This window comes from Macaca thibetana, chromosome 6, assembly GCF_024542745.1.
Source record: "Macaca thibetana thibetana isolate TM-01 chromosome 6, ASM2454274v1, whole genome shotgun sequence".
Classification (NCBI taxonomy): Eukaryota; Metazoa; Chordata; class Mammalia; order Primates; family Cercopithecidae; genus Macaca; species Macaca thibetana.
In genome coordinates this window covers 104085173-104106706 of record NC_065583.1, presented here as the reverse complement: position 1 = coordinate 104106706, position 21534 = coordinate 104085173, and the positions used below count along the sequence as shown (strand labels likewise).

General features: G+C 44.3%; 1 protein-coding gene across 10 annotated transcripts in view; it reads left to right on the top strand.

The window, feature by feature from the left end:
* PDE8B (phosphodiesterase 8B) overlaps positions 1 to 21286 on the top strand; it is a 344936-nt gene extending 323650 nt beyond the window's left edge. For all 10 annotated transcript variants that reach the window (XM_050795661.1, XM_050795657.1, XM_050795656.1 and 7 more), the window contains 10 exons: positions 701 to 777; positions 2169 to 2333; positions 4740 to 4785; positions 5165 to 5300; positions 6185 to 6383; positions 11306 to 11523; positions 12858 to 12978; positions 14905 to 15072; positions 18804 to 18933; positions 19493 to 21286. In XM_050795661.1, coding sequence (XP_050651618.1) covers positions 701 to 777; positions 2169 to 2333; positions 4740 to 4785; positions 5165 to 5300; positions 6185 to 6383; positions 11306 to 11523; positions 12858 to 12978; positions 14905 to 15072; positions 18804 to 18933; positions 19493 to 19602 — 1370 coding nt within the window. In that variant the 3' untranslated portion in view covers positions 19603 to 21286. The remainder of the gene's footprint in view (positions 1 to 700; positions 778 to 2168; positions 2334 to 4739; positions 4786 to 5164; positions 5301 to 6184; positions 6384 to 11305; positions 11524 to 12857; positions 12979 to 14904; positions 15073 to 18803; positions 18934 to 19492) is intronic.
* The last annotated feature ends 248 nt before the right edge of the window (positions 21287 to 21534 follow it).

The following is a 21534-nucleotide window of genomic DNA, read 5'->3' as shown; positions in this document are numbered from 1 at the left end:
CCTCCTGCCTGCCTCAGAGAGGGTGGTAGGAAGATCTGATGAGAACAGTGCTTTTCAAGTCAAGCTTGTACCCTTGGCATCTTAAACCAAGTATAAACATTACCTATTCAGAAAAATAAAAGTTTTTTTTTTTTAATTAAAGTTTCTGTAGATTTGAACTAGAACTTCCATGGGTTTCTGGGAGTTAAGAACCTGAAGGCATGGGCAGGGGAGTGACTGGCCCTAATTCAGACTGAGAATGGGCTCAATCCTCCACACTGACCCTGAACATGAACTGTGTCCCCTCCCAAGCTGGCTGCACAGTCATCTGGTTACACGGCCAGCGGCTTAGGACTGAAAGTCATGGAACTGCAAAAGTTGGGTTTGGGTGCCTGGGGGAAAGTGAGCCCTGTGGGGGTCATTAGGCTGTTGGGATGAAGCCTTTTTGGACCCCATCAACCTTCTCTGAAATTCCCCTTCTGGACTTGGGGCTCACCAAGCCCTCCTGCCTCCAAAGTTCCAGACCAGATCGCCTTTCCAGACTCAGGCAAGTAGAGGTTGGGCTATCAGCCTTGGCAGAAGAGATGGGTGAATTCATGGCTTTTTAGATGGGAGGGTGGTCCTGTGAGAAGTGGGCCCTGGTCCATGAAGGGACTCCTTTGCTGCACTTAGCCACACTGAGCCACCAGAACTGGACACAGCTTTCTTGCCTTCTCTCCAGCACCAAGCCTGCAGAATCGTCGCTATCCATCCATGGCGAGGATCCACTCCATGACCATCGAGGCTCCCATCACAAAGGTGAGTGGCGGCTGCTGCCCGCACTCTGCAGTCAGGGGCCCTCACACAGGGCTGTGCTCTGAAAATACATCGCACTGACATCATGGAGCTCAGTCTAGTGGAAAAAGCAAATAACAGGCAAATAAACACGTAACAAAAGTCACAATCAGGGCAGTGAAGGAAAACAACTGGATTCTGTGAGAGAAAATTAGAGTAGGGCCCTTAAGTAGGTTGGATGAGATGGGTGGTCAGGGAAACTCTCAATCATGTTTGAAGCAAGACTTGAAGCATACAATGTTACTCAGGAGAAGAAGGAAGAGAAGACTCCAGGTAGCAGGAACAGCAAGGGAAAAAGCATTGTGATGGGCAAAGAGGGATTGGAACATTTAAGGAGGTGAAAGAAAGGTGGAGTGGCCGGAGCTTGGTAAGCAGGCGAGAGAGGAGGAAGATGTAGGTTGTACAGGGCTCAGCTCATTCTGGACCACAGGGACATAGTTAGGAGTTTATATCTTAGTTTATGTGCACTGGAAACCACTGAAGAGTTTCAGGTGTGGGGTGGGCGATGTGACCAGATTATCTGTTGAAAAGAACACCCAGCTATTGTGCAGAGAATGGATTGGAGGTGGCAAGAGAACAGGTCAGTTAGGGGGCTATTCTAGAAGTAGCTGAGCTAGAATTATAGCAGTGGAGGTGGAGAGAAATGATCAATACATATTTTGGGGTAGACCAGTAGGACTTGGTGATGAATTATATTGCCAGGGGTGGGAGAGGAATGAGGAAAAGTATGTCAGGCCCGGCCTCCCAGGTTTTTGGTGTGAACATGAGGTAGAGAGAAGTGCTTTCTATTGCAGTGTAGAAACCACAGAAGGTGAACAGCTTTTGTCTTTGGTTTTTTTTGTGTGTGTGTGTATGTGCTTTCTGTGGGGGGAGGGGAACAAGACCATAGTTTAGTGTCAGACCTGTGAGATATTCCAGTAGGTATGTCAGGCAGGGAATTGAACATACAAGCCTGGAGGTCAAAGGAAGTTGAGGGCTGGGAGGTATATCAAAAGTCCCTGGCTATGGATCATAGGTGTCCAAAGTCATGGAACCAAAATATCATTTCTGGAAGTGAGAGAGTGAGAGAGGGGCCCAGAACAGATCTCTGAGCAACTCCAACCTGTAGAGGAGGCCGGGGAGGCGAATCCGCAAGGGAGCCTGAGGAAGCCTAGCCACTGAGGTAGGGAGAATATTCACCAGGAACCTGCAGGGAAAAAAGCAGGCTTCAGGAAGAAGGGCGGTGCTATCAAAGCACTGGTCATTTTGAATAAGAGATGGTTACCCACTGATTTCTTTTGGATTCTGGGCATACATACGACTTTTGGGAAATAGAACCTGTTGTCCTCAGATGTATTCTTTCTTCACTCCCTTAGGTTATAAATATAATCAACGCAGCCCAAGAAAACAGTCCAGTCACAGTAGCGGAAGCCTTGGACAGAGTTCTAGAGATTTTACGGACCACAGAACTGTACTCCCCTCAGCTGGGTACCAAAGATGAAGATCCCCACACCAGTGATCTTGTTGGAGGCCTGATGACTGTGAGTGATGAGGCAAAACCTGAAAAGCAAGAGAGGTATCCGGGGCCCCTAGAGTGCAGCCGATGTGGAAACCGTTACCTGTGGTTGCAGAAGTACCAGCTGTATAGACTAACGTTAGCATAACCAGAAGCAACGGCATCGGAATTTATGTATTACATGTGTAGTGGTATTTGAGTGACTGTTGCATTTGTCTTTCCACGAGGCTGACTTACCACAGCCATGGGGACAGTGTTTCAGAATTCCTATGACTGCAGCAAGTCAGTGGGCAACTGGTGGAGGGCTCAATGTACAAGATGGGGCTTTGCAGGCTCTTGATTACTCCTGCTCTCCCTTGATCTGGTGTAGTACTGGATTTCATTTCCATGGACCTCAGACTCCTCATGTAATGAAAGGGTTTATAGTTAGACTATAGCATTTAATCTTAACTATAGGATCCTTTATATAAATAAAAGTTTGTATAGAAGTTCCATATATAAGGTAAAAGCAGAATGGGGCTGTTCTGGCTCAGGGAGGGGAAGGGAAGAAGGAACCTCTCATTGCCAAATTCCAAAAAGCACAATTTACACCACAAAGAATAGCTGATTTCTAGGGACTCCTCCTGTTCTAGTGTTTTGCTGTGATCTATTTGGCTTTCATAATCATCTATCAGCAAGGAAAAAAATTCAAATTATTTATTTGAGTTCCCCATCAGAAGCTGGAATTCTTTAGAAAAAAAGTCCAGAGGTCATGTATGAGTTTGACTCTGAAGGTTTCTATCCATCCCTGCCACCAAATGCTGAATGTTGACTGACTTTCCCCTCCATTCTCCACCTGGAACTTGAGGGCCTCCTTGTTTCTTTCTTGCCCCTGGGCTGGCCTGTTAACTCCATCTAAAGCAGTGCAGAACTCAGCTTCTAGGCAGCACCGGCAAGGGCTCTGCAAGAAGGTGGCCACCACAGAGCTGCAGTGGGAAGGGTCTAGTTCTGGGAGCAAGCCATGTTCCCTCCCTCCCCTGCTGCTGATGCAGGAAAGGCAAGTCCTCAAACTGGGGCCCAGCCGGGAGGGTTCTTGGCTTCACCGAGGAAATATATCAAGGGCAAGCCGGTGGTGTTAAACAGCAACTTCTGTTAAAGCAGCAGTTGTACAGCAGCGGCAGAGGGACTGCTCCGTGCACAGTGGGGCTACCCCATGGGCAGTGCGCCCCTGGTAGCAGCTCAGAGGCAGTGCTGCACTCATCTTTATACGCACTTTTAATTACATGCAAATGAAGGGGCAGTTTTGGCAGATATTTCTAGAATGAGGGTGATAACGTCTGGGTTGTTGCCCCGGAAAGGGGTGGAAACGTCTGGGTGTTGCCATTGTAAGCTGTAGTGACATGCTGGTGGGCATAGCTTATGGGGAGGTGCTTCTGCCCTGGACCTGTTTTACCTAGTCCTCAATTTGGCCCCATGTCCAAGTCCCTCCTCCTACATCACTGCCCTACCATCCTGAATTTCCTCTCCAGAGGATGCTGTGAGGAACCAGTGCATGATTCCACCTCAATTTTATGTGGTTTTGGGGAAGTGGAATGCGAGAACAGCAAGGAAAACCAAGAGTCTCTTGCCATACACACCTTAGAGGCAGGACAGTTGTGGCTGTTGTTACCTCCGTATTTACTCAGCTCTTGGCCTAAAGGTCCAAGTTGTAACTTCAGGGGAGTCCTTCGTTAATTAATACTACTTTAAACCTTAGCACACATCATCTGGGAATGACAAGCATTTCTAAATGACTTTTAAGCAAAGATCTAGATAATTTAGGTACTCAGAGATCGAAGGTGGAGGGAAGGAAACTGAGATTCAGGAACACCTGGGGACTAGTTCTAGAGCCAGGACATAGCCAAGCATTTGAATTTCATCCACTCTCTTAATGCTGCACTCCAAGGACCTCAAACCCAGAAACTTTTCTTTAAAAGGCAAGCAGCAATGCTCATGTTTTAAAACATAAAATACAGTTGGGGAAAAATTAGTTGGGATGTTAGTCAAAAAATAGCTCAATCTTTTTAAAACTTTATATTCGAAGGTAATCCCCTAAATATGGCTGATGGCTTCAGCTCCTCAAAATGTAAGTCTGAAAACCCAAGTAACACAGTCCCTCTGAGGGTGAGGCAATCCTGTCAAGATCTGAAGCAAGGACTGTCACAGTCACATCCTGACGCAGTCACATCCACTGTAGCCCAGGTCTCCACTTTCTGGGGCTAATAGTTACAGAAGGGAGAGTATCATCTGTCTTATAACTGTTCTGATTTAATTTTGAGCTTTGCTTCAACTTAGACTTCCAGATTGGTTGGGTTATTCAGGATTCAAATCTCTTTCACTAATAAAAAAAAAAAAAAGAGAAAATGATAATGGATATAAAGCATACTTCTAACACGATCTTCCTTTATTCCAGGATGGCTTGAGAAGGCTGTCAGGAAATGAGTATGTGTTTACTAAGAGTAAGTTTTCATCTATCTACTTGTTACTGTAACCTGTCTCCAGCCTGTGCTGTCCCCGCTGTTGTGATTCTTGTTCTGGGAGGTGTTATTTCCAGCTAGTCCCATTTGAGTTTAAGCATCAATATGGTCTACCTTTAAAATTAGTCTCCTCATTAAAATTACTTCTCTGAGCACAGTTAGAGTAAGAATTGCAAATCTCTATACATTTAAAACGGGGTTAAAGTGAATTATTTTTCTATTTGAGGGTCTTGAAGTTCAATAACAGAAAAATCAGGTATAAGACTTCTTTTCTAGTAGTAACCATGAAGATGATGACAGACAGCCAGGCGCTCAAGATTCCACAATTAACCAGCCTCCCCCATCCCATCTGTTTGCTCAGATGTGCACCAGAGCCACAGTCACCTTGCAATGCCAATAACCATCAATGATGTTCCCCCTTGTATCTCTCAATTACTTGATAATGAGGAGAGCTGGGACTTCAACATCTTTGAATTGGAAGCCGTTACGCATAAAAGGTATGTGACTCCTCTGGCTGAAGGCAGAGCAGGATTGATGGCCACGCTCAAACTCTCACATTTGGAAACTTTGAGGGAGATATGTTTTGCCATGAGAGGCCTCATGGGTTCTGGCTCTCATGCCATGTTAGAGTAGTGTTGAACGAGCAGAGAGACTGGAACCCTTGAGTGACCCCCTTTGTGGAGAGTATTAGTAAGATGTGGGATCCGCCTGAGTATCCACAGGTCCCTCCTTTGTGCTAGTGAGCCAAGAGTTCTAAGAATCCTCAGTCTCAAAATTGTTGAAGCTCTACCCTACAGAATGGAATTGAGAGCACTATAGATTTTTTTTTTTTTCATGATCCATCCTGTAGGCAGAGGAAAGATTAGATAACTAAAAGTTCTTTTTCTATACTAGGAGAAGGCTGTTTCTTCCCAGGGGTATTGGTCTGTAGAATATGAATGATTCTCACCTGTAATGGAAATAAGTAACAGGACTCTAAATGATAGGACTTGGGACCATCCAAGCTGTTCCTTTCGCCCTTAGGCTTAGTCACTTCCTTAGGGAGCAGAAATAAAGTGCAAGGTTAATGTGGAAGTGGAAGTGGAAGTGTAGAGGGACTGCCAGGCTCCTTTCTTGCTTGTCAGAGCCACTGAGGGGCCTATGGTTTAGAGATCATCCAGAAATAATTTGGATGTACTACAATGAAGCATCTAGTTCCAAAGAGGTGGCTGGTGAGGAGGAGAGATCCCACCTCCTAATTTTTAGAGGAGATGCTTTTAAACCCCTGTGTGTGTGAAGCTATCATCAGAAGAAAAATGTTTCCTTCCCCCACTATCATCAAAGAAAACAGTTTCTGGGCCAGTGAATACAATGAGCCCGGGTGGGTTTTCCTATTTTTCAGGCCACTGGTTTACCTGGGCTTAAAGGTCTTCTCTCGGTTTGGAGTATGTGAATTTTTAAACTGTTCTGAAACCACTCTTCGGGCCTGGTTCCAAGTGATCGAAGCCAACTACCACTCTTCCAATGCCTACCACAACTCCACCCATGCTGCCGACGTCCTGCACGCCACCGCTTTCTTCCTTGGAAAGGAAAGAGTAAAGGTAGGATTTTGATACCATGACCTAGTTACCTGCCTGGATTGGAGATCCAAGAACTTAATCTTAGTAAATACATTAAGCAAACCGCTATTTTGCAACCAAGTTGACAGCTTTTTAAAAAAAAATTTTTTGTTACCAAATTGACCAGTCACTTTGGTGTAGTAAAGACACGGACCTTTCTGCTAGCCCTCCCCTCCTCCAAATAATAATTTGTATCACCACAGAGACTCCTTTATATGCATGGCAGATAATGAACCCATTTTCCAAACGTTAGCTAGGAGCTGTGTTACTGGGTTGCAGGACAGAACTTAATTATTACAGCAAATGGTTACTAGATCTATAGGTTAAATTTTAGTATCAGGATTTGGCCACTGGTAGATTACAATCCAGGTATTAATAGCCATTCCGCATTCTACACTGATTTACATACATTTGTGTTTGTGTTTTGTGTAGGTGCGAATGTGCCTATTTGTATATTAATGACTTCTGCATAATTCTGAACGAGTTCCATATCCCCTGGTCTTAGAGTTCAGTACTGTCATGTACCACCGCTGACTTGCAGGGCAGTCCTAGGAACCCCTGCCCTTTACATAAGGGCAGCCCTATTTAAAGCCGGCAAGTAATCCCCATCTCTCCTCCTCCCCAGCTACCCCCACTTGCACACCGAAGCTTATATATTCTTTTGCTACAATAGAACTAAAACTTAAAGTTTAGATACCCCTGGGAGAAGTGCCATACAGGGATTGAAATTAACGTCAATCTGTAAATGCCTGACGTTAGATCATTTTCTTAGAACAGGTGTTGATGAAGGATTAATATCCTAGGTATTTAGGAGCTATAGTGAGACAGGTAGAAGCAGAAATGGCATGAAAACAGGAAGAGGGGTGTGGGTAAGGTTTTCTTCTCAGTTTTGCCAGCAGCATCCTGATATTTATTCAGTTTCATCAACAAGAAAACAATGTGGCCCAAGAATGATGCTTTTGAAGAATTTTGGTTTTAAAAAACTAATAGTGATATCAACCTATGTTTCTATAACACCTTTCTTTGAGGAGTGAAAACACCCTGGATTCCTATTACAGGTTCATGCTCCTCTTTTTTTGGGGGGCGGAGGGACGAAGTCTTGCACTGTTGCCCAGGCTGGAGTGCAGTGGCGTGATCTCAGCTCACTGTGAACTCCACCTCCCGGGTTCCAGCAGTTCTCCTGCCTCAGCCTCCTGAATAGCTGGGACTACAGGCGTGTGCCACCACGCCCATTTTTTTTTTTTTTTTTTTTGGTATTTTTAGTAGAGGTGGGGTTTCACCATGTTGGCCAGGATGGTCTCCATCTCCTGACCTCGTGATCCACCCACCTTGGCCTCCCAAAGTGCTGGGATTACAGGCATGAGCCACCATGCCCGGCCCATGCTCCTCTCTTTTATACCACATGATATTTCACAGCTGAAGCCACATGCTACCAGGTGAAAACAGCACCCAACTCATTAATGCCAAGAGCAAGGTGATCAATAGCCTCTGCAGTCTTGAGTTAGAGGTGAACCTCACTCAAGCAGAACCACTCTGGGAAAACGTTGATGAAATCTTTGATAAATTAGGGAATGCTTAGTAGCTTGATCATATCTTACTATCCTCTTCCAAAATATGTTTCTTTAAATTGTGAGTTCTGCTAGTATATTTGGAGCCTGATTAGATTTCTCAAATGACAGCAATAGAAACAAGTTTAAGATTGGACAGAATATGTTTACAATTCAGAAAACATTTTCTCATGCTGGCAGCCCCTGCCAGAGAATCAGAAAACTTAGAGCTGCTAGGAACGTTGGAGAACTGAGCTGGAAGGGGCTTCTGTGCTCAGAGCTTTGGTTACCTGCCTGTGATCACTGGTGGGTCCATCATGAGGTGCTTCCAGAAAGATTTATTCTTGAGGTCTCTTCTACCAGATCTGCTGGCACTGACAAAGAGGGTCAGGAAGTATTTTCTCACCTCTCTTGTGTCATCTGTCACCCCTAATTTCTTTGTGATAAGCTAAATTTTTTTTTTTTTTTTTTTTTTATTGAGATGAAGTCTCGCTCTGTCGTCACCCAGGGTGGAGTGCAATGGCACGACCTTGGCTCACTGCAACCTCCACCTCCCAGGTTCAAGCGATTCTCCTGCCTCAGCTTCCCGAGTAGCTGGGAGTACAGGCATGCACCACCACGCCTGGCTAATTTTTGTATGTTTAGTAGAGATAGGGTTTCACCATATTGGTCAGCCTCATCTCGAACTCCTGACCTCAGATAATCCACCAGCCTCAGCCTCCCAAACTGCTGGGATTACAGGTGTGAGTCACTGCTCCTGGCCAGGCTAAAATTCTTAATTCTATGACAAAGCATGCCCAACCCAGCTGTAAAGCTAGCATGCCCAGAGCCAACACTCCCTTCAATTGGTGACAGACCCCATCCTCTCCCCACGTTACCCAATTCCAGGGAACTATTGCAAGTGGAGAGGCCAGGATAGCAAGCATTCCTTTATTAGTGTCTGGGCATACATGAATATTTATCCTGACTAAGCAACTATTGGAAAAGCAGATCTAGAATGAAACCCTTCTGGCCAATTTTCCTCAGTGTGATCCAAATCTACTCCTACTGGTTAGGGAAGGAAAAAACCATGCAGAGGTAACTGCACGGGACTGGAATTTCGCCAGTTGCGGGTTTGGTGGGGTTTTCTTCCACGGATAGCCCCTCCCTGACATAGAGCCTTGCTTCTGTCGTCTGCTAGTGAGCTGGCCTGTCTTCCTTCCCTACCTCCCAGCCATTTCTGGTCTGACAAGGCCTTGTTGGTGCCCACCTAAACTGCAGGACCCATTATTGGTATCTTTGTAAAAGTCACTGAGGGCATGGTTTAAGTCAGTGTTAGCTGGAAGAAAAGGCATGTTTCATCTAGTGCTGTTTATGTTTTCTACCCCAGTTACTTGAATCTCTTTCATTGAAGAATTAAAAAATAAACAGGCCTGAGACTCCAAGCAGGATTGAACATACCACAGGGGCACTAGCTGGAGGCCCAGAGTTTGGGCCCTGTGGGTTCTCACTGCTCAGGTACAGTCAGTGAAGGCAGAGCCCAGGTTGGGGCTGTCCTGGGTCCTGAGCTTGGAGATCGCTGAACGTGCCTGCAGGTGACCGTGGCCTCTCTCCACCAGCAGTGAAATGGCCAAATCATGCTTGCTTGCCCTGGGCACTGCAGAATCAATCTCTGAGAAGAGCTGAAAAGAGTAACTTCTGCTGTCCCTACTCAGGAAGCCTAGTTGTGTTGATTGGGGTCACCCCAGTGTTGCTCACCAGCTCCATGGGGTCAGCGTCAGGAATGGAAATGGCTCCCTTCTGGTGGAGACAGAGCTTTCGGGAAAGCCTGCTAAACCAATACAAACATGTGCAGCCCCTTGGCCATCAGGGTGCCGTTGCAGGACAGGGCTGAGCTACAGGTTCACCTTCCTCACCTGAGCAGCCGTTCATCCTCCTGCAGGCCTAGGAGAGCAAATTTTGGGAATACCAAAAATGATGACCCACCCCACCCCCCGTATCCTGGGGACCACTTTCCTTCTCACTCACTGTCCCTTCAGCCGCAATGATGTTGCTTACGTTTCCTGAACAGACCTTTTTTCATTTGACTTCAGGAGCTTCATGCAGGCTGTTCTTTCTGCCTGGAATTCCCCTCTTGTTGCTTGTTGCCTGGACAATTCCTACCTCTCCTTCAGGCTCAGCAGAAAAATCACTTCCTTGGAAGTGACCACCCTCGAGACTCATGTTATCTGATATGTAGCCATCAGTCTCACATGGCTATGAAATAAAATTTAAAATGCAGTTCCTTGGTTGCACTGGCTACCTTTCAAGTGTCCAGTAGCTGCATGTGACTAGGAGTTACTCTATCGGATAGCACAAATACAACACATTTCTGTCATCGCAAAACGTACATTGGACAGTGCTGCCCTAAACTAGACCAGGCCCCATGGTTATACTCCCAAAGCATCTGTACTTTCTTTCTTAGCACATCTCACAGCAAGTTACTTCTGTTTGTGTTTTTAAATGTATTTGTCTCTCTCCCTCTACATTACAAACTTCCTTGTGCAGGCTGTGCCAGTGTAAATCATTGCTGCAGCTCTGGCACTATGCAGCGATAATTGGTACGTGGTAGGCACTCAATAAATAATAAATTCCTAGTACAGCATCTCTTATATAACATAGCCCATCTGATAACTCCCTCCTAAAGCTGCAGGCTCAGAAAACACTTGTATCCCCGGATGCTCTGGTTTGTGTTCTTTAATTACATAATGAGAGCTTTCAAAATAGGGTTTCCCTTTTTGCCTTTGCTGCCTGCTAGCCCAGAGCTGAATTTTGTTCTTAGTTGCAAGAACCCCCTTAGCCTTAATTTTCCTGGCAAAGTTCTTCTTCTTCCCCTTGGTCCTCTTTTACTGCTTGGTCCTCTTTTACTTGGTACTCTTTTACTCTTTTACAGCTCTAGTCATTTCACCATTGTATGAATAGTTTTGTTGTATCTGAGCCATTTGCTACATGCACACTCAAAATCTTTTCAGAACTAGGCAAATTGGTAATATTTGTGAACATAGGCCACTTTCTGCTGTGGCAGAAACACCGTACAGTGGGCAATTCAAAAGGCTTGTTTGGCCTCTTCCTGCAGAAGCAACTGATGGCCCCTGGAGAAAGAATTAAGCTGTCTGTTGTAACTGTGGCTCAGGTTTCCCTCCTGATAACAGACAGCACAGTAAAGCAATGCTGCATGTCCGAGGCCGCCTCTCCGCATCTAGGAGGTCAGAAGGCTCAACCGGCTAAAAACGTTCTGAAAATCCCACGTCCCCTGACCTGACCCTCTGCACAGACAAGGATGGATGTGGGTCTCCAAGATCCAGTGGTAATGCTCAACCTTGCCTCCCCGTATCCCAGGGAAGCCTCGATCAGCTGGATGAGGTGGCAGCCCTCATTGCCGCCACGGTCCATGATGTGGATCACCCGGGAAGGACCAACTCTTTCCTCTGCAATGCAGGCAGTGAGCTTGCTGTGCTCTACAATGACACTGCTGTTCTGGAGAGTCACCACACCGCCCTGGCCTTCCAGCTCACCGTCAAGGACACCAAATGCAACATTTTCAAGAATATTGACAGGTTTGTTATGCTTGGGCTCCTGTGCTCAAGTTTGTGAAGTTTAAGTGGGAAACTCAGTTTTCCCAAATACTTAGCTTCCTCTTAGGGGAAAGGGAAAATAATAGCTGTCCCACTGTATCAGATGATAAAATAACCTTGCCCTTAACTCAATTTGACTTTTCAGACTGCCTTTATGTTTTGAAATCACATTTGGTCTTCAGTGAGTTCATAAAAATGTTTTATACACTGCAGAACACTACATAAATATTGATTGTATTATTACTAAGTACACCAGATATTTTTACCCTCCTACGAGGACATCCTGTCTTTTGTGCAACTTGAGGAAAATGTATCCACCCCCATCTTTCCCTAGCTCAATTTCCGGCTGCTTAAAATACTCCCTTATGAGTAGGTCCCACAGAGCAGGAGCATGAAGGGTCAGTCAGGTTCCCCCAGCCCTGCATTCTCCGCTGATGACAGTGGGTTAGATGTGAGCAGGTCCTCTTGCCTGCCAGCACCTTGCGGTCAGGCTGTGGGTATTTCCCACACAGCACCAGCCAGGCTGGTGCACAGATGCCTGGGAGGGGGCAGTGTACAGAGAACATGGAGCGCCCTCAGGCCTCAGGACCGCTGGTCTACGTGAACCTGTTGGTTTGGTCTCCAGAAAACTGGGAAAACATGGAGGTGAGTTATTCCATCTTTGGCTTCAGTTTCATGAGTATCAAGGATGGGTTTTTAAACTTTTGCAGAAAATTCTTTCCAGTAGCCAATTTTATTCAAGAGCCATTCTGGCTCTTGAAGTTAGAAAACGACAACAGAATTGGATGGTTACTTTAGGGCACGGTTGTTGCTTCATTCATTACAACTTCTGTCCGCTGCAATCTAGGGAAGTACTTATTAACAGGAAAATCCTCCATTGCCATCACTGAAGGACGCCGTGGCCATTCTGCAATGGCAATCACTGTGTTTGCACAGAGTGCAGTGCGCCAGCTTATGTGGCTGCTGTATCAGCCTACCATTTCCTGCCACCGTACTGTTTTGATGTTCTCAAGGGAAGGGAGAAGGGAATCACCTTGTCAGATAAATGTCCACCATGTGACAGGTACCTTCTGTCTTTTTAAAAATACTCGTAAATCACATAAGCGTCAGCTATCACTGGGGAAAATGGAGTAGCATCTGCAGGTCTTGGTTATTGGGAGGACGAGCAGGTAAACTCTTCTTGCGATCTGCACACATTTCTTAACTCTGTGCCGCAGCTTCCTCTTGGGTTGTGAGGAGTGTAGTGAAATGGTGGCAGAATAGTTATAATTCGAGACACACTGTGAACAAGCCCCTTTGTCTTCTGGTTATTTTAGGAACCATTATCGAACGCTGCGCCAGGCTATTATTGACATGGTTTTGGCAACAGAGATGACAAAACATTTTGAACATGTGAATAAGTTTGTGAACAGCATCAACAAGCCAATGGCAGCTGAGGTGAGTGCTGCTTTCCATGCCGTAAGGCACATCCAAGTACGTTCCCATGAGAGCCTGCTCTGGCCCCAAAGCATGTTCTCTCCCACTCAAATGCAAGGTGGTTATTTGCTTGGAGTTGGTAAAGGGCTGAAAGGACTAGCCACTTGCTTTCCTTGGGGATGAGAATAAACTGTGTCCACAGCAACTCTGAGCTCCTTGAAAGAAAGTCCCTGAGAAAAAGCCAGTACTGACCGAAAAAGCTGGGCCCAAAGAATATGGAAGGAGCTGCAGACGAGCAGAGACTGGCATAAATGGTGGTATTTTAGAGAATCCAAAGCCTTTACTTCTCTGTTCACTGAGCTCTTGGAAAACCTCAAAGTTGGAGGGTGTTTTCAAGAACAAAGAATGTTGCTGATTCACATTAAAAGCATACCAGTACCTGAAGACTGTCATAAAACTGGGAGTGACTGGAAAGCAGAAGCATTTGTTGTTTTCCTTTTTTAAAACCTACTCATGTACCTAGGACCTGCCTTAAGGTCCTTACCAATTTGGGTTTTAGGAACATGAAACAGAAGGTTCACACCTAATAAGATCCACTGTTCTCTGAAGCCATGAAGCTGTTCATAACTCCATAAAGCTAGAAAAGCTTTCCACTCATTCCTGTTGAGCAGCAGAGGTTGGCAAAGTGGATGGATGCGAATGATCATCGTAACTTGATCAGTAAGGAGACTATCTGTGTAGGACCCATCCCATGACCAGTCTGGATGGAGGGACAGTGTCCACCTCACCTATTAAGCCCCTTCCCCCAGGGATTCCACAGCACAACACCAGAGCCCTCTCCTTCCACAGAGGACTTACGGGAGCAAGGATCTGGGGATTTAGAGAAGAAAAAGTATACAGATTCATAGAACTTCAGAACTGGGAAGGTCATCCACCCATGTAAGCCCCCAACTCTGCATTGAAACTTACTATTAACTGCAGTATTTATAGTAAACAGTATTACTTTGATAAGGAATCAAAAACCTCCAGAACATATTCTGCACATTGATAGTCTAATAAATAGGTCCAGTCTAAAATCCCCCAAATGTCATGCAGCCTTTTGGCTTGGCACAGCTCTGGAGACCTGTTTGCACACAATCAATTTGATGGTGTCTTTAAAAGTGGAGAATAACAATCTTTCAGGTTCTATGTAAATGGCCTGTGACTGCATCTGTGTGCACCAACTCGTGTCTTGGCCACATGGCTGAGGACACTGACATCACCACTAGGTGTGGACCAGTCTTTCTAAACATGGCTGAACACACCTGCTCCTGACCACTTTCTACTCCAAGAACCCCACACGTACCTTGCTCACTTACCAGCCAGTCAGAAGAACAGCCAAGAAAACATGAGTGGACACATGCCTTAGGAGAACCAAAGTGTGAGGGAGTGGGTGAGTTGGGGGTGGGACAGGTCATAGGAGGGAGGGAGCTGGTAGGCATAAGTAGTAGAAATCAAGAAATAATTGAAGGTTACATGCATGTGCCATTGCCCTACTTTAAATGGATTAAAGTAGCTAAAAGCTCTGCTTTTACACTTTTTTTTTTTTTTTTATAAACTGGGAGAAATTCCCTCTCAGATTACGTATCAAATTGCTCAAAATAAAAACAAAACTGCTACAGCAGTTACCTCTAGGGAAGAAAACGGATGTGAGGGGTAGACAGATGGTGATAGGGACTTTCAGCTTTCAAACTCGGTGTTGAGTGTCTTTTAAGACTGTATCAGCATTTTTTTTTTTTTTAAAGAATGTATTGGTATATTATATATGGAATTTTAAAAAAAGCTGCCTTCGCTGAGTCCCAGTCCCACCTGTGTGCTCGGTGATTACCATCGAATGCCAGGTGAGTCAGCCCTCGTGGGCTTCACCATCATCTTGAACCAACCCTGATCCGACCATCTGTTTTCCAGATTGAGGGCAGCGACTGTGAATGCAACCCTGCCGGGAAGAACTTCCCTGAAAACCAAATCCTGATCAAACGCATGATGATTAAGTGTGCTGACGTGGCCAACCCGTGCCGCCCCTTGGACCTGTGCATTGAATGGGCTGGGAGGATCTCTGAGGAGTATTTTGCACAGGTGCGCCATCTTTCCAGGGAAGCTCCACTTCCCCTCTGGGAATGGGCCCCAGGTCATGGAAATCCTGGGGGATTCTCCAGTTAACTTTTTACCAATTAGTTAACCACTCCTCCCTAGAAGAAAGCAGCTTACCCCCTCCTGGGGTAGACTTCTGGTTCCCTCAGAAACTGACCGATGGGCTGATCACTAACCAGAGTCTCTCTAGGAGGAGGATAAACTGAGCCTTTGGAAGTAACTTTTCATCTTCAATTTGTTCGATCCAGAACTTGTACAAAAACTGAGAAATCTTCCATTCATTCATTAGGTTATTCCTGGGTGTCTCCATGGTGGGTTATGGGAACACAAGCATTAGTGAAGACATCGCAGCCACGGGAAGTTCCCAGTCCAGTGGGGGAAGAGATGCAGATAGGTCCACATGTTGGTAAAAAATGAAGTGTATCTCAAGGAAGTTTATGTTAAGTGCGACAGGAGTTCAGACTTTTTTTCCTAGATAAAAGGGGGGGGGGGGCTACAGAAATGTGGGAATAGGAAAATACTCTGGAAGAACAAAGCATTCTGAGCAAAATTAACAAGGGGAGGGAAAACAATTTTTATATAAAGAGGAGCAATATGTAGTTCACTTTTACTGTGACAGTGTAAAGAGGCGTTAAAGGAGAGAAATCTAGAAAGCAGTGGACTGTAAATGAACATGTGAAACAGCCCTACTTCCAGAGAAAAGACTCTAAGCACCGATGGGTGTGTGGGTGACAAACAAGTAGCCACAAGTAGTGAATGTTGTGGGGTCTGCATGGCTGAAATGTACTATGGTGGCAGTATAAATAAGGGCAAGATAAAGAATAGATGATACCTAGGAAGACCATGAAGGGGAGTGGCCAGCAGTGGACCCAGTATGTTTAAGATTTGGGGTACATGTGCAGGTTTGTTAAAAGGGTATATTGCTGATGCTGAGGTTTGAGCTTCTAATGATCCATGGCTCAAGTAGTAAACATAGTACCCAATAAGGAGTTTTTCAACCCTTGCCCCCTTCCCTCCCTCCTTTTGAAGTCTCCAGTGTTTACTGTTCCAGTTTCTGCCACTGTGTGTACCCAATGTTTAGTTCCCACTTCTAAGAAAGAACATGTGGTATCTGGTTTTGTTTCTATATCACTTCACTTTAGGATAATGGCCTCCAGCTCTAGCCATGTTGCTGCAAATGACATGATTTCATTCTTTTTTTATGGCTGCATAGTATTCCATGGTATATATGCACCACATTTTCTTCATCCAGTCCAATAATGATGGGCACCTGGGTTGATTCCATGTCGTTGCTACCATGAATTGTGCTGTCATAAACATGCAAGTACAGGTGTTTCTTCAGTACAAAGATTTATTTTCCTTTGGGCATATACCCAGTAATGGGACTGCTGGGTTGAATAGCAATTTCTATTTCTAGTTGAGAAATCTCCGAACTGCTTTTCACAGGGGCTACCTGATCTAATTTATTTCTCACCAACAGTGTATAAGCATTCTTTTCTCCACAACCTTGCCAACATCTGTTATTTTCTGACTTTTTAATAATAGCCATTCTGACTAGTTTGAGATGGTATCTCATTGTGATTTTGATTTGCATGTCTGATTAGTGATGCTGGATTTTTTTTTTTTTTTTTGGAGACAGTCTTGCTCCATTGCCCAGGCTGGAGTGCAGTGGCATGATCTCGGCTCACTGTAACCCTCACCTCCCAGGTTCAAGCAATTCTCCTGCCTCAGCCTCCCAAGTAGCTGGGATTACAGATGCACGCTGCCACGCCCAGCTAATGTTTTGTATTTTAGTAGAGATGGTGTCACTGTGTTTCCCAGGCTGGTCTCGAATTCCTGAGCTCAGGCAATCCGCCTGCCTCGGCCTCCCAAAGTGCTAGGATTACAGGCGTGAGCCACTGCGCCCAGCCTGGACTTTTTTTTTTTAACGTCTGTTGGCTGCTTGTATGTCGTCCGTCTTTAGAGAAGTGTCTGTTCATGAAATCCAGTAAGTAAACTGCAGCTTTCTGGGAAGAGAGCCCCTGAATTGAAGAAAAGTAGGACAGGTAGTTCTGAGCTTTCCAGAGAGAACAGGAAGGGGGTGGGGATCAAATGACTCCTTGAACACCAGTGGATATTTTAAGGCTGCTTGATCGACTGACCTGAAATGAGCAAGCCAAGCCAAAAGCTGCTCATCAGTGGGCTTCCCTGGACCCACAGAGCGAGGACCTGAAGTACTACTCCTAGTTATTCTCAGTGTGAATGGAGAATGAGAAAAATGTGCTTTTAAGTTTTTTGATATAAGCTTCCTATTTAGGTGTCCTTTTCCCAAAAAGGAATGTACTAATGTTCATAAGCCAGGGTGACCTAAAAATGAAAGTTACAAATGAAGCCTTTGAGCTGGCCTCTGGCTCAATATACCACCAGGAAATATGGATCTTAATATTCAGCTCAATGAATGATGGCCTTACTTTAATGTGCATAACACTCAGATTTCCACACACCTCAAAAGCTGCATGGCTAATACCCACATCTGAACAATCATAGTTTGACAGTCATTCTTTCGAGTGAAAATAATGCTCCATGGATAAAAGCAGCTGGTTCATCTCAATTCAAGTGCATAAGTGCTTTTCCACAAGATGACCAGCAGATTTTGGTATGCAGTGCAAGTGCACGTGTACTCCCATTTCATCACATTCATCACACAGAATATTACAGAGACATGTACTTCAAAGGTCAAGATTCAATACAATAACTCTTACTGCTTCAAAGAGGTAATTCTTAAGTGAAACTGTTTTGTTTTTTTAATTTGAGACAAGATCTCACTCTGTCACCCATGCTAGAGTGCAGTGGCACAGTCCTGGCTCACTGCAGCCTCAAAACTCCAGACCTCAAGCAATCCTCCTGCCTTGACCTCTCATATTACTGGGATTACAGGCATGAGCCAGTGGGCCCGGCCTGAAACTTTTTAAAGTGCAAACATGTGGCAGCGAATAATATAATGACTATGGCTGTTAATACAGTTTGGTGCTAGTTCATTGAGTCATGCTAAGGTGTTAGCAGTTTTACCCACTGTTGCTTCTTCTCAGTGTAAACGTCAGTAGTTTTGGTATGAGAATTTGTGTTTGTATGACATTGAAAATAGCTTTGACTTTGCAATAATAAAAGATCACAGCAAGGAGGCTAAGTACCCTGAGATCAAAATGTCAGGAGATGCTATGGTATCACATAGAAAGTAAGAGGCTTGGGGCTCGTGCCTATAATCCCAGCACTTTAGGAGGCCAAGGCAGGCAGATCACCTGAGGTCAGGAGTTCAAGACAGTGAACTGGCCAACATGGTGAAACCCCATCTCTACTAAAAATTAGCTGGGCATGGTAACAGGTGCCTGTAATCCCAGCTACTCAGGAGGCTGAGGCAGAAGAATCGCTTGAACCTGGGAGGCAGAGGTTGCAGTGAACCGAGACTGCACCACTGCACTCCAGCTTGGGCGACAGAATGAGACTCTGTCTCAAAAACAAAAGAAGAAAAGTAAGAGGCTTGAGAGTGGGAAGGCCTGAGTGTAGTCACTGTAGCTCAGCTGACTTACGTAAGTCTGAGGACCTTGCTGAGCCTATGTCTTCATTGAGAAAACTGGATAATAACCCATTTTCACAGGGTTGTTCTGAGAAACAGGATATTACTGTAAAAGTGTCTCGCATGTCCTCCAGCCCTATGTGATGGTGTTTTTTTCTTACAGACCGATGAAGAGAAGAGACAGGGGCTACCTGTGGTGATGCCAGTGTTTGACCGGAATACCTGCAGCATCCCCAAGTCTCAGATCTCTTTCATTGACTACTTCATAACAGACATGTTTGATGCTTGGGATGGTAAGACAGTTACTGTTTTGTCACCCACAAAGAAAATTTTGTTATACTTTATTATCTTTAGTGACATAGGGTGACCCTAAAGGTAAACAAAATATATTTTTTAAAATGTGGCTGTCAGCTTTTTGTGGCCGAGTTGGGTGGGTGCATTCTTTGCATCCCCAGCAGCTGGCACAGAAGCTTGTGTGCAGAAGACTCAATGGATTTTTGCTAACTGGATAAACGAGTCTTTGCCTCTTCAAAGGACATGTTGCAGAAGCTACTGCAGTTTTATTCTATCATTGGAGGAAACTCTAGGAAGAATGCAAAATGTATTTAGTTTACTCTGAATCATAGGTTCTTCTGATAAGCAGCTTTTCAAAAAGGACCTGTTTGTATTTCAGCAACTAGTGTTTAATGACTTGTCCTCATGTTAAGTGTGTTCACTTAACAGCCTCAGGCCTCACCCAGGGTATGCCTCCTCTAATTCTGATCCCAAACTTGTCCCAGACAGCCCCAGGCTTATAAACGCTCCTGGGGTCTAACTTCACAGGTTTCTTTTGATTCTTTTCTGTCCTTGCAGCCTTTGCACATCTGCCAGCCCTGATGCAACATTTGGCTGACAACTACAAACACTGGAAGACACTAGATGACCTAAAGTGCAAAAGTCTGAGGCTTCCATCTGACAGCTAAAGCCAAGCCACAGTAGGGGGCCTCTTGACCTACAAAGGACACTGTGAATCGCAGTAGCGTAAACAAGAGGCCTTCCTTTCTAATGATAATGACAGGTATTGGTGAAGGAGCTAATGTTTAATATTTGACCTTGAATCATTCAAGTCCCCAAATTTCATTTTTAGAAAGTCATGTTTCATGAAGAAAAATATATGTCCTTTTGAATACTTAATGACAGAACAAATACTTGGCAAACTCCTTTGCTCTGCTATCATACGGTGTACCCTTGTCAATCCATGGAGCTGATTCACTGTAACTAGCAGGCCACAGGAAGCAAAGCCTTGGTGCCTGTGAGCTCAGTCTCCCAGGATGGTGACTAAGTGGCTTAGCTAGTGTTCAGCTCATCCTTTACCATAAAAATCATCATTGCTGTTTAGCTTGACTATTTTCCTCAAGAGCATCGATCTGAAGGATTCATAAGAAGCTTATCTGAACAGATATATCTAAGGAAAAAAAAATTCATAAAATAAGTGAAATAACTTGGACCAAATTACAGATAAACTAGTTAGCTTCACAGCCTCTATGGCTACATGGTTCTTCTGGCCGATGGTGTGACACGTAAGTTAGAACACAGCCTTGGCTGGTGGGTGCCCTCTCTAGACTGGTATCAGCAGCCTGTGTTGTACCCCCTTTCCTGTAAAAGGGGGTAACAGCCATCCACGATGAGGGAAAAAGTGGCATTTCATTTTTGGGGAATCCATGAGCTTCCCTTATTTCTGGCTCACAGAGGCAGCCATGAGGCACTATAACAAGTATTATATAAAAGCCATTAAATCTGAATGCCCTTGGACAAGCTTTTCTTAAAAAAAAAAAAATTTATATACATGTTTAAAATTTTTATTAAAATCCAAATTTTCTGGGTGTAAGCCCATGGAGTATATTGTGCCATGCACCACATATACGTAATATTTTGGGAGGGGATAGGGAGGGGAAGTTTCAAGGTTCAGATATTTTTAACCAATCTATATTTGAAATCATGCCATTAGCTTTAACAATGTTAAAATTGTGCGGTGTAAATATATCAGAAAATAAGCATATGGGAGGCAGTAAATACTATTTTAAGCTATTAATTGTATGCTAAAAGCTTCTAAAGCACAAGTGCATATTTTTATACTGCTCTTTTCACAACTCTGTGATCTACATAAAGTCAGACTTGAGATTTTCTTTTCTCTTTTACCAGCCGATCCTTCCTATGTATTATATTAGACCCCGTAAACAAACTTCGTTTTTCTTTCTCTGTACTTCATGCTGCATTTTTAAAAAGTATAAACAGAGACTGAATTAATTGAATCAGTAATTACTTTTTTCCAATACAAATTGGAATGCAGAATACTTGGAACTTGTACATGGGGAAAAAATGACTTATCACTACATAATGTGCCAATGTTTTTTTCTATGTTTTGTACCAAAAATGGAAAAATATGACAATTCCATGCAAAGAAATGTATCTAAATTATTTTTGTTAGATGATAAGAGAACTTGCTTGGTCAGGACAGCAGCCAGCTTTGTATTGTAATGCTGTATGATGTAAATGTGATGAAAATGTTTTTGTGAAGTACTTGTAACTAAATTCCTACAGCCATTTTTCATTCCCAACAGCTGTTTTTATTTTACCTCTTTGGCCTAAACTTTTCATAATTTCAAATTTGGGGTTTAGTGTCCTTTATTTCATGAGTCACACACTTTGTTTTCAGAGCACATTAAAATCAAGATGCCAGAATCCCATATTAAGGACCTAGCTAACTTGCCTAGGCTTCAGAAGCTTGCTTGAGGCAAGGGACAGTCCTTTTCTGATCATCTCACTTTCAGTTCTATTTGGTAAGTAACATTTATCAGGTGTCTGACATCTTCTACATGAAATATTTATAGCTTACTCAGTGTTATGTCAAATTT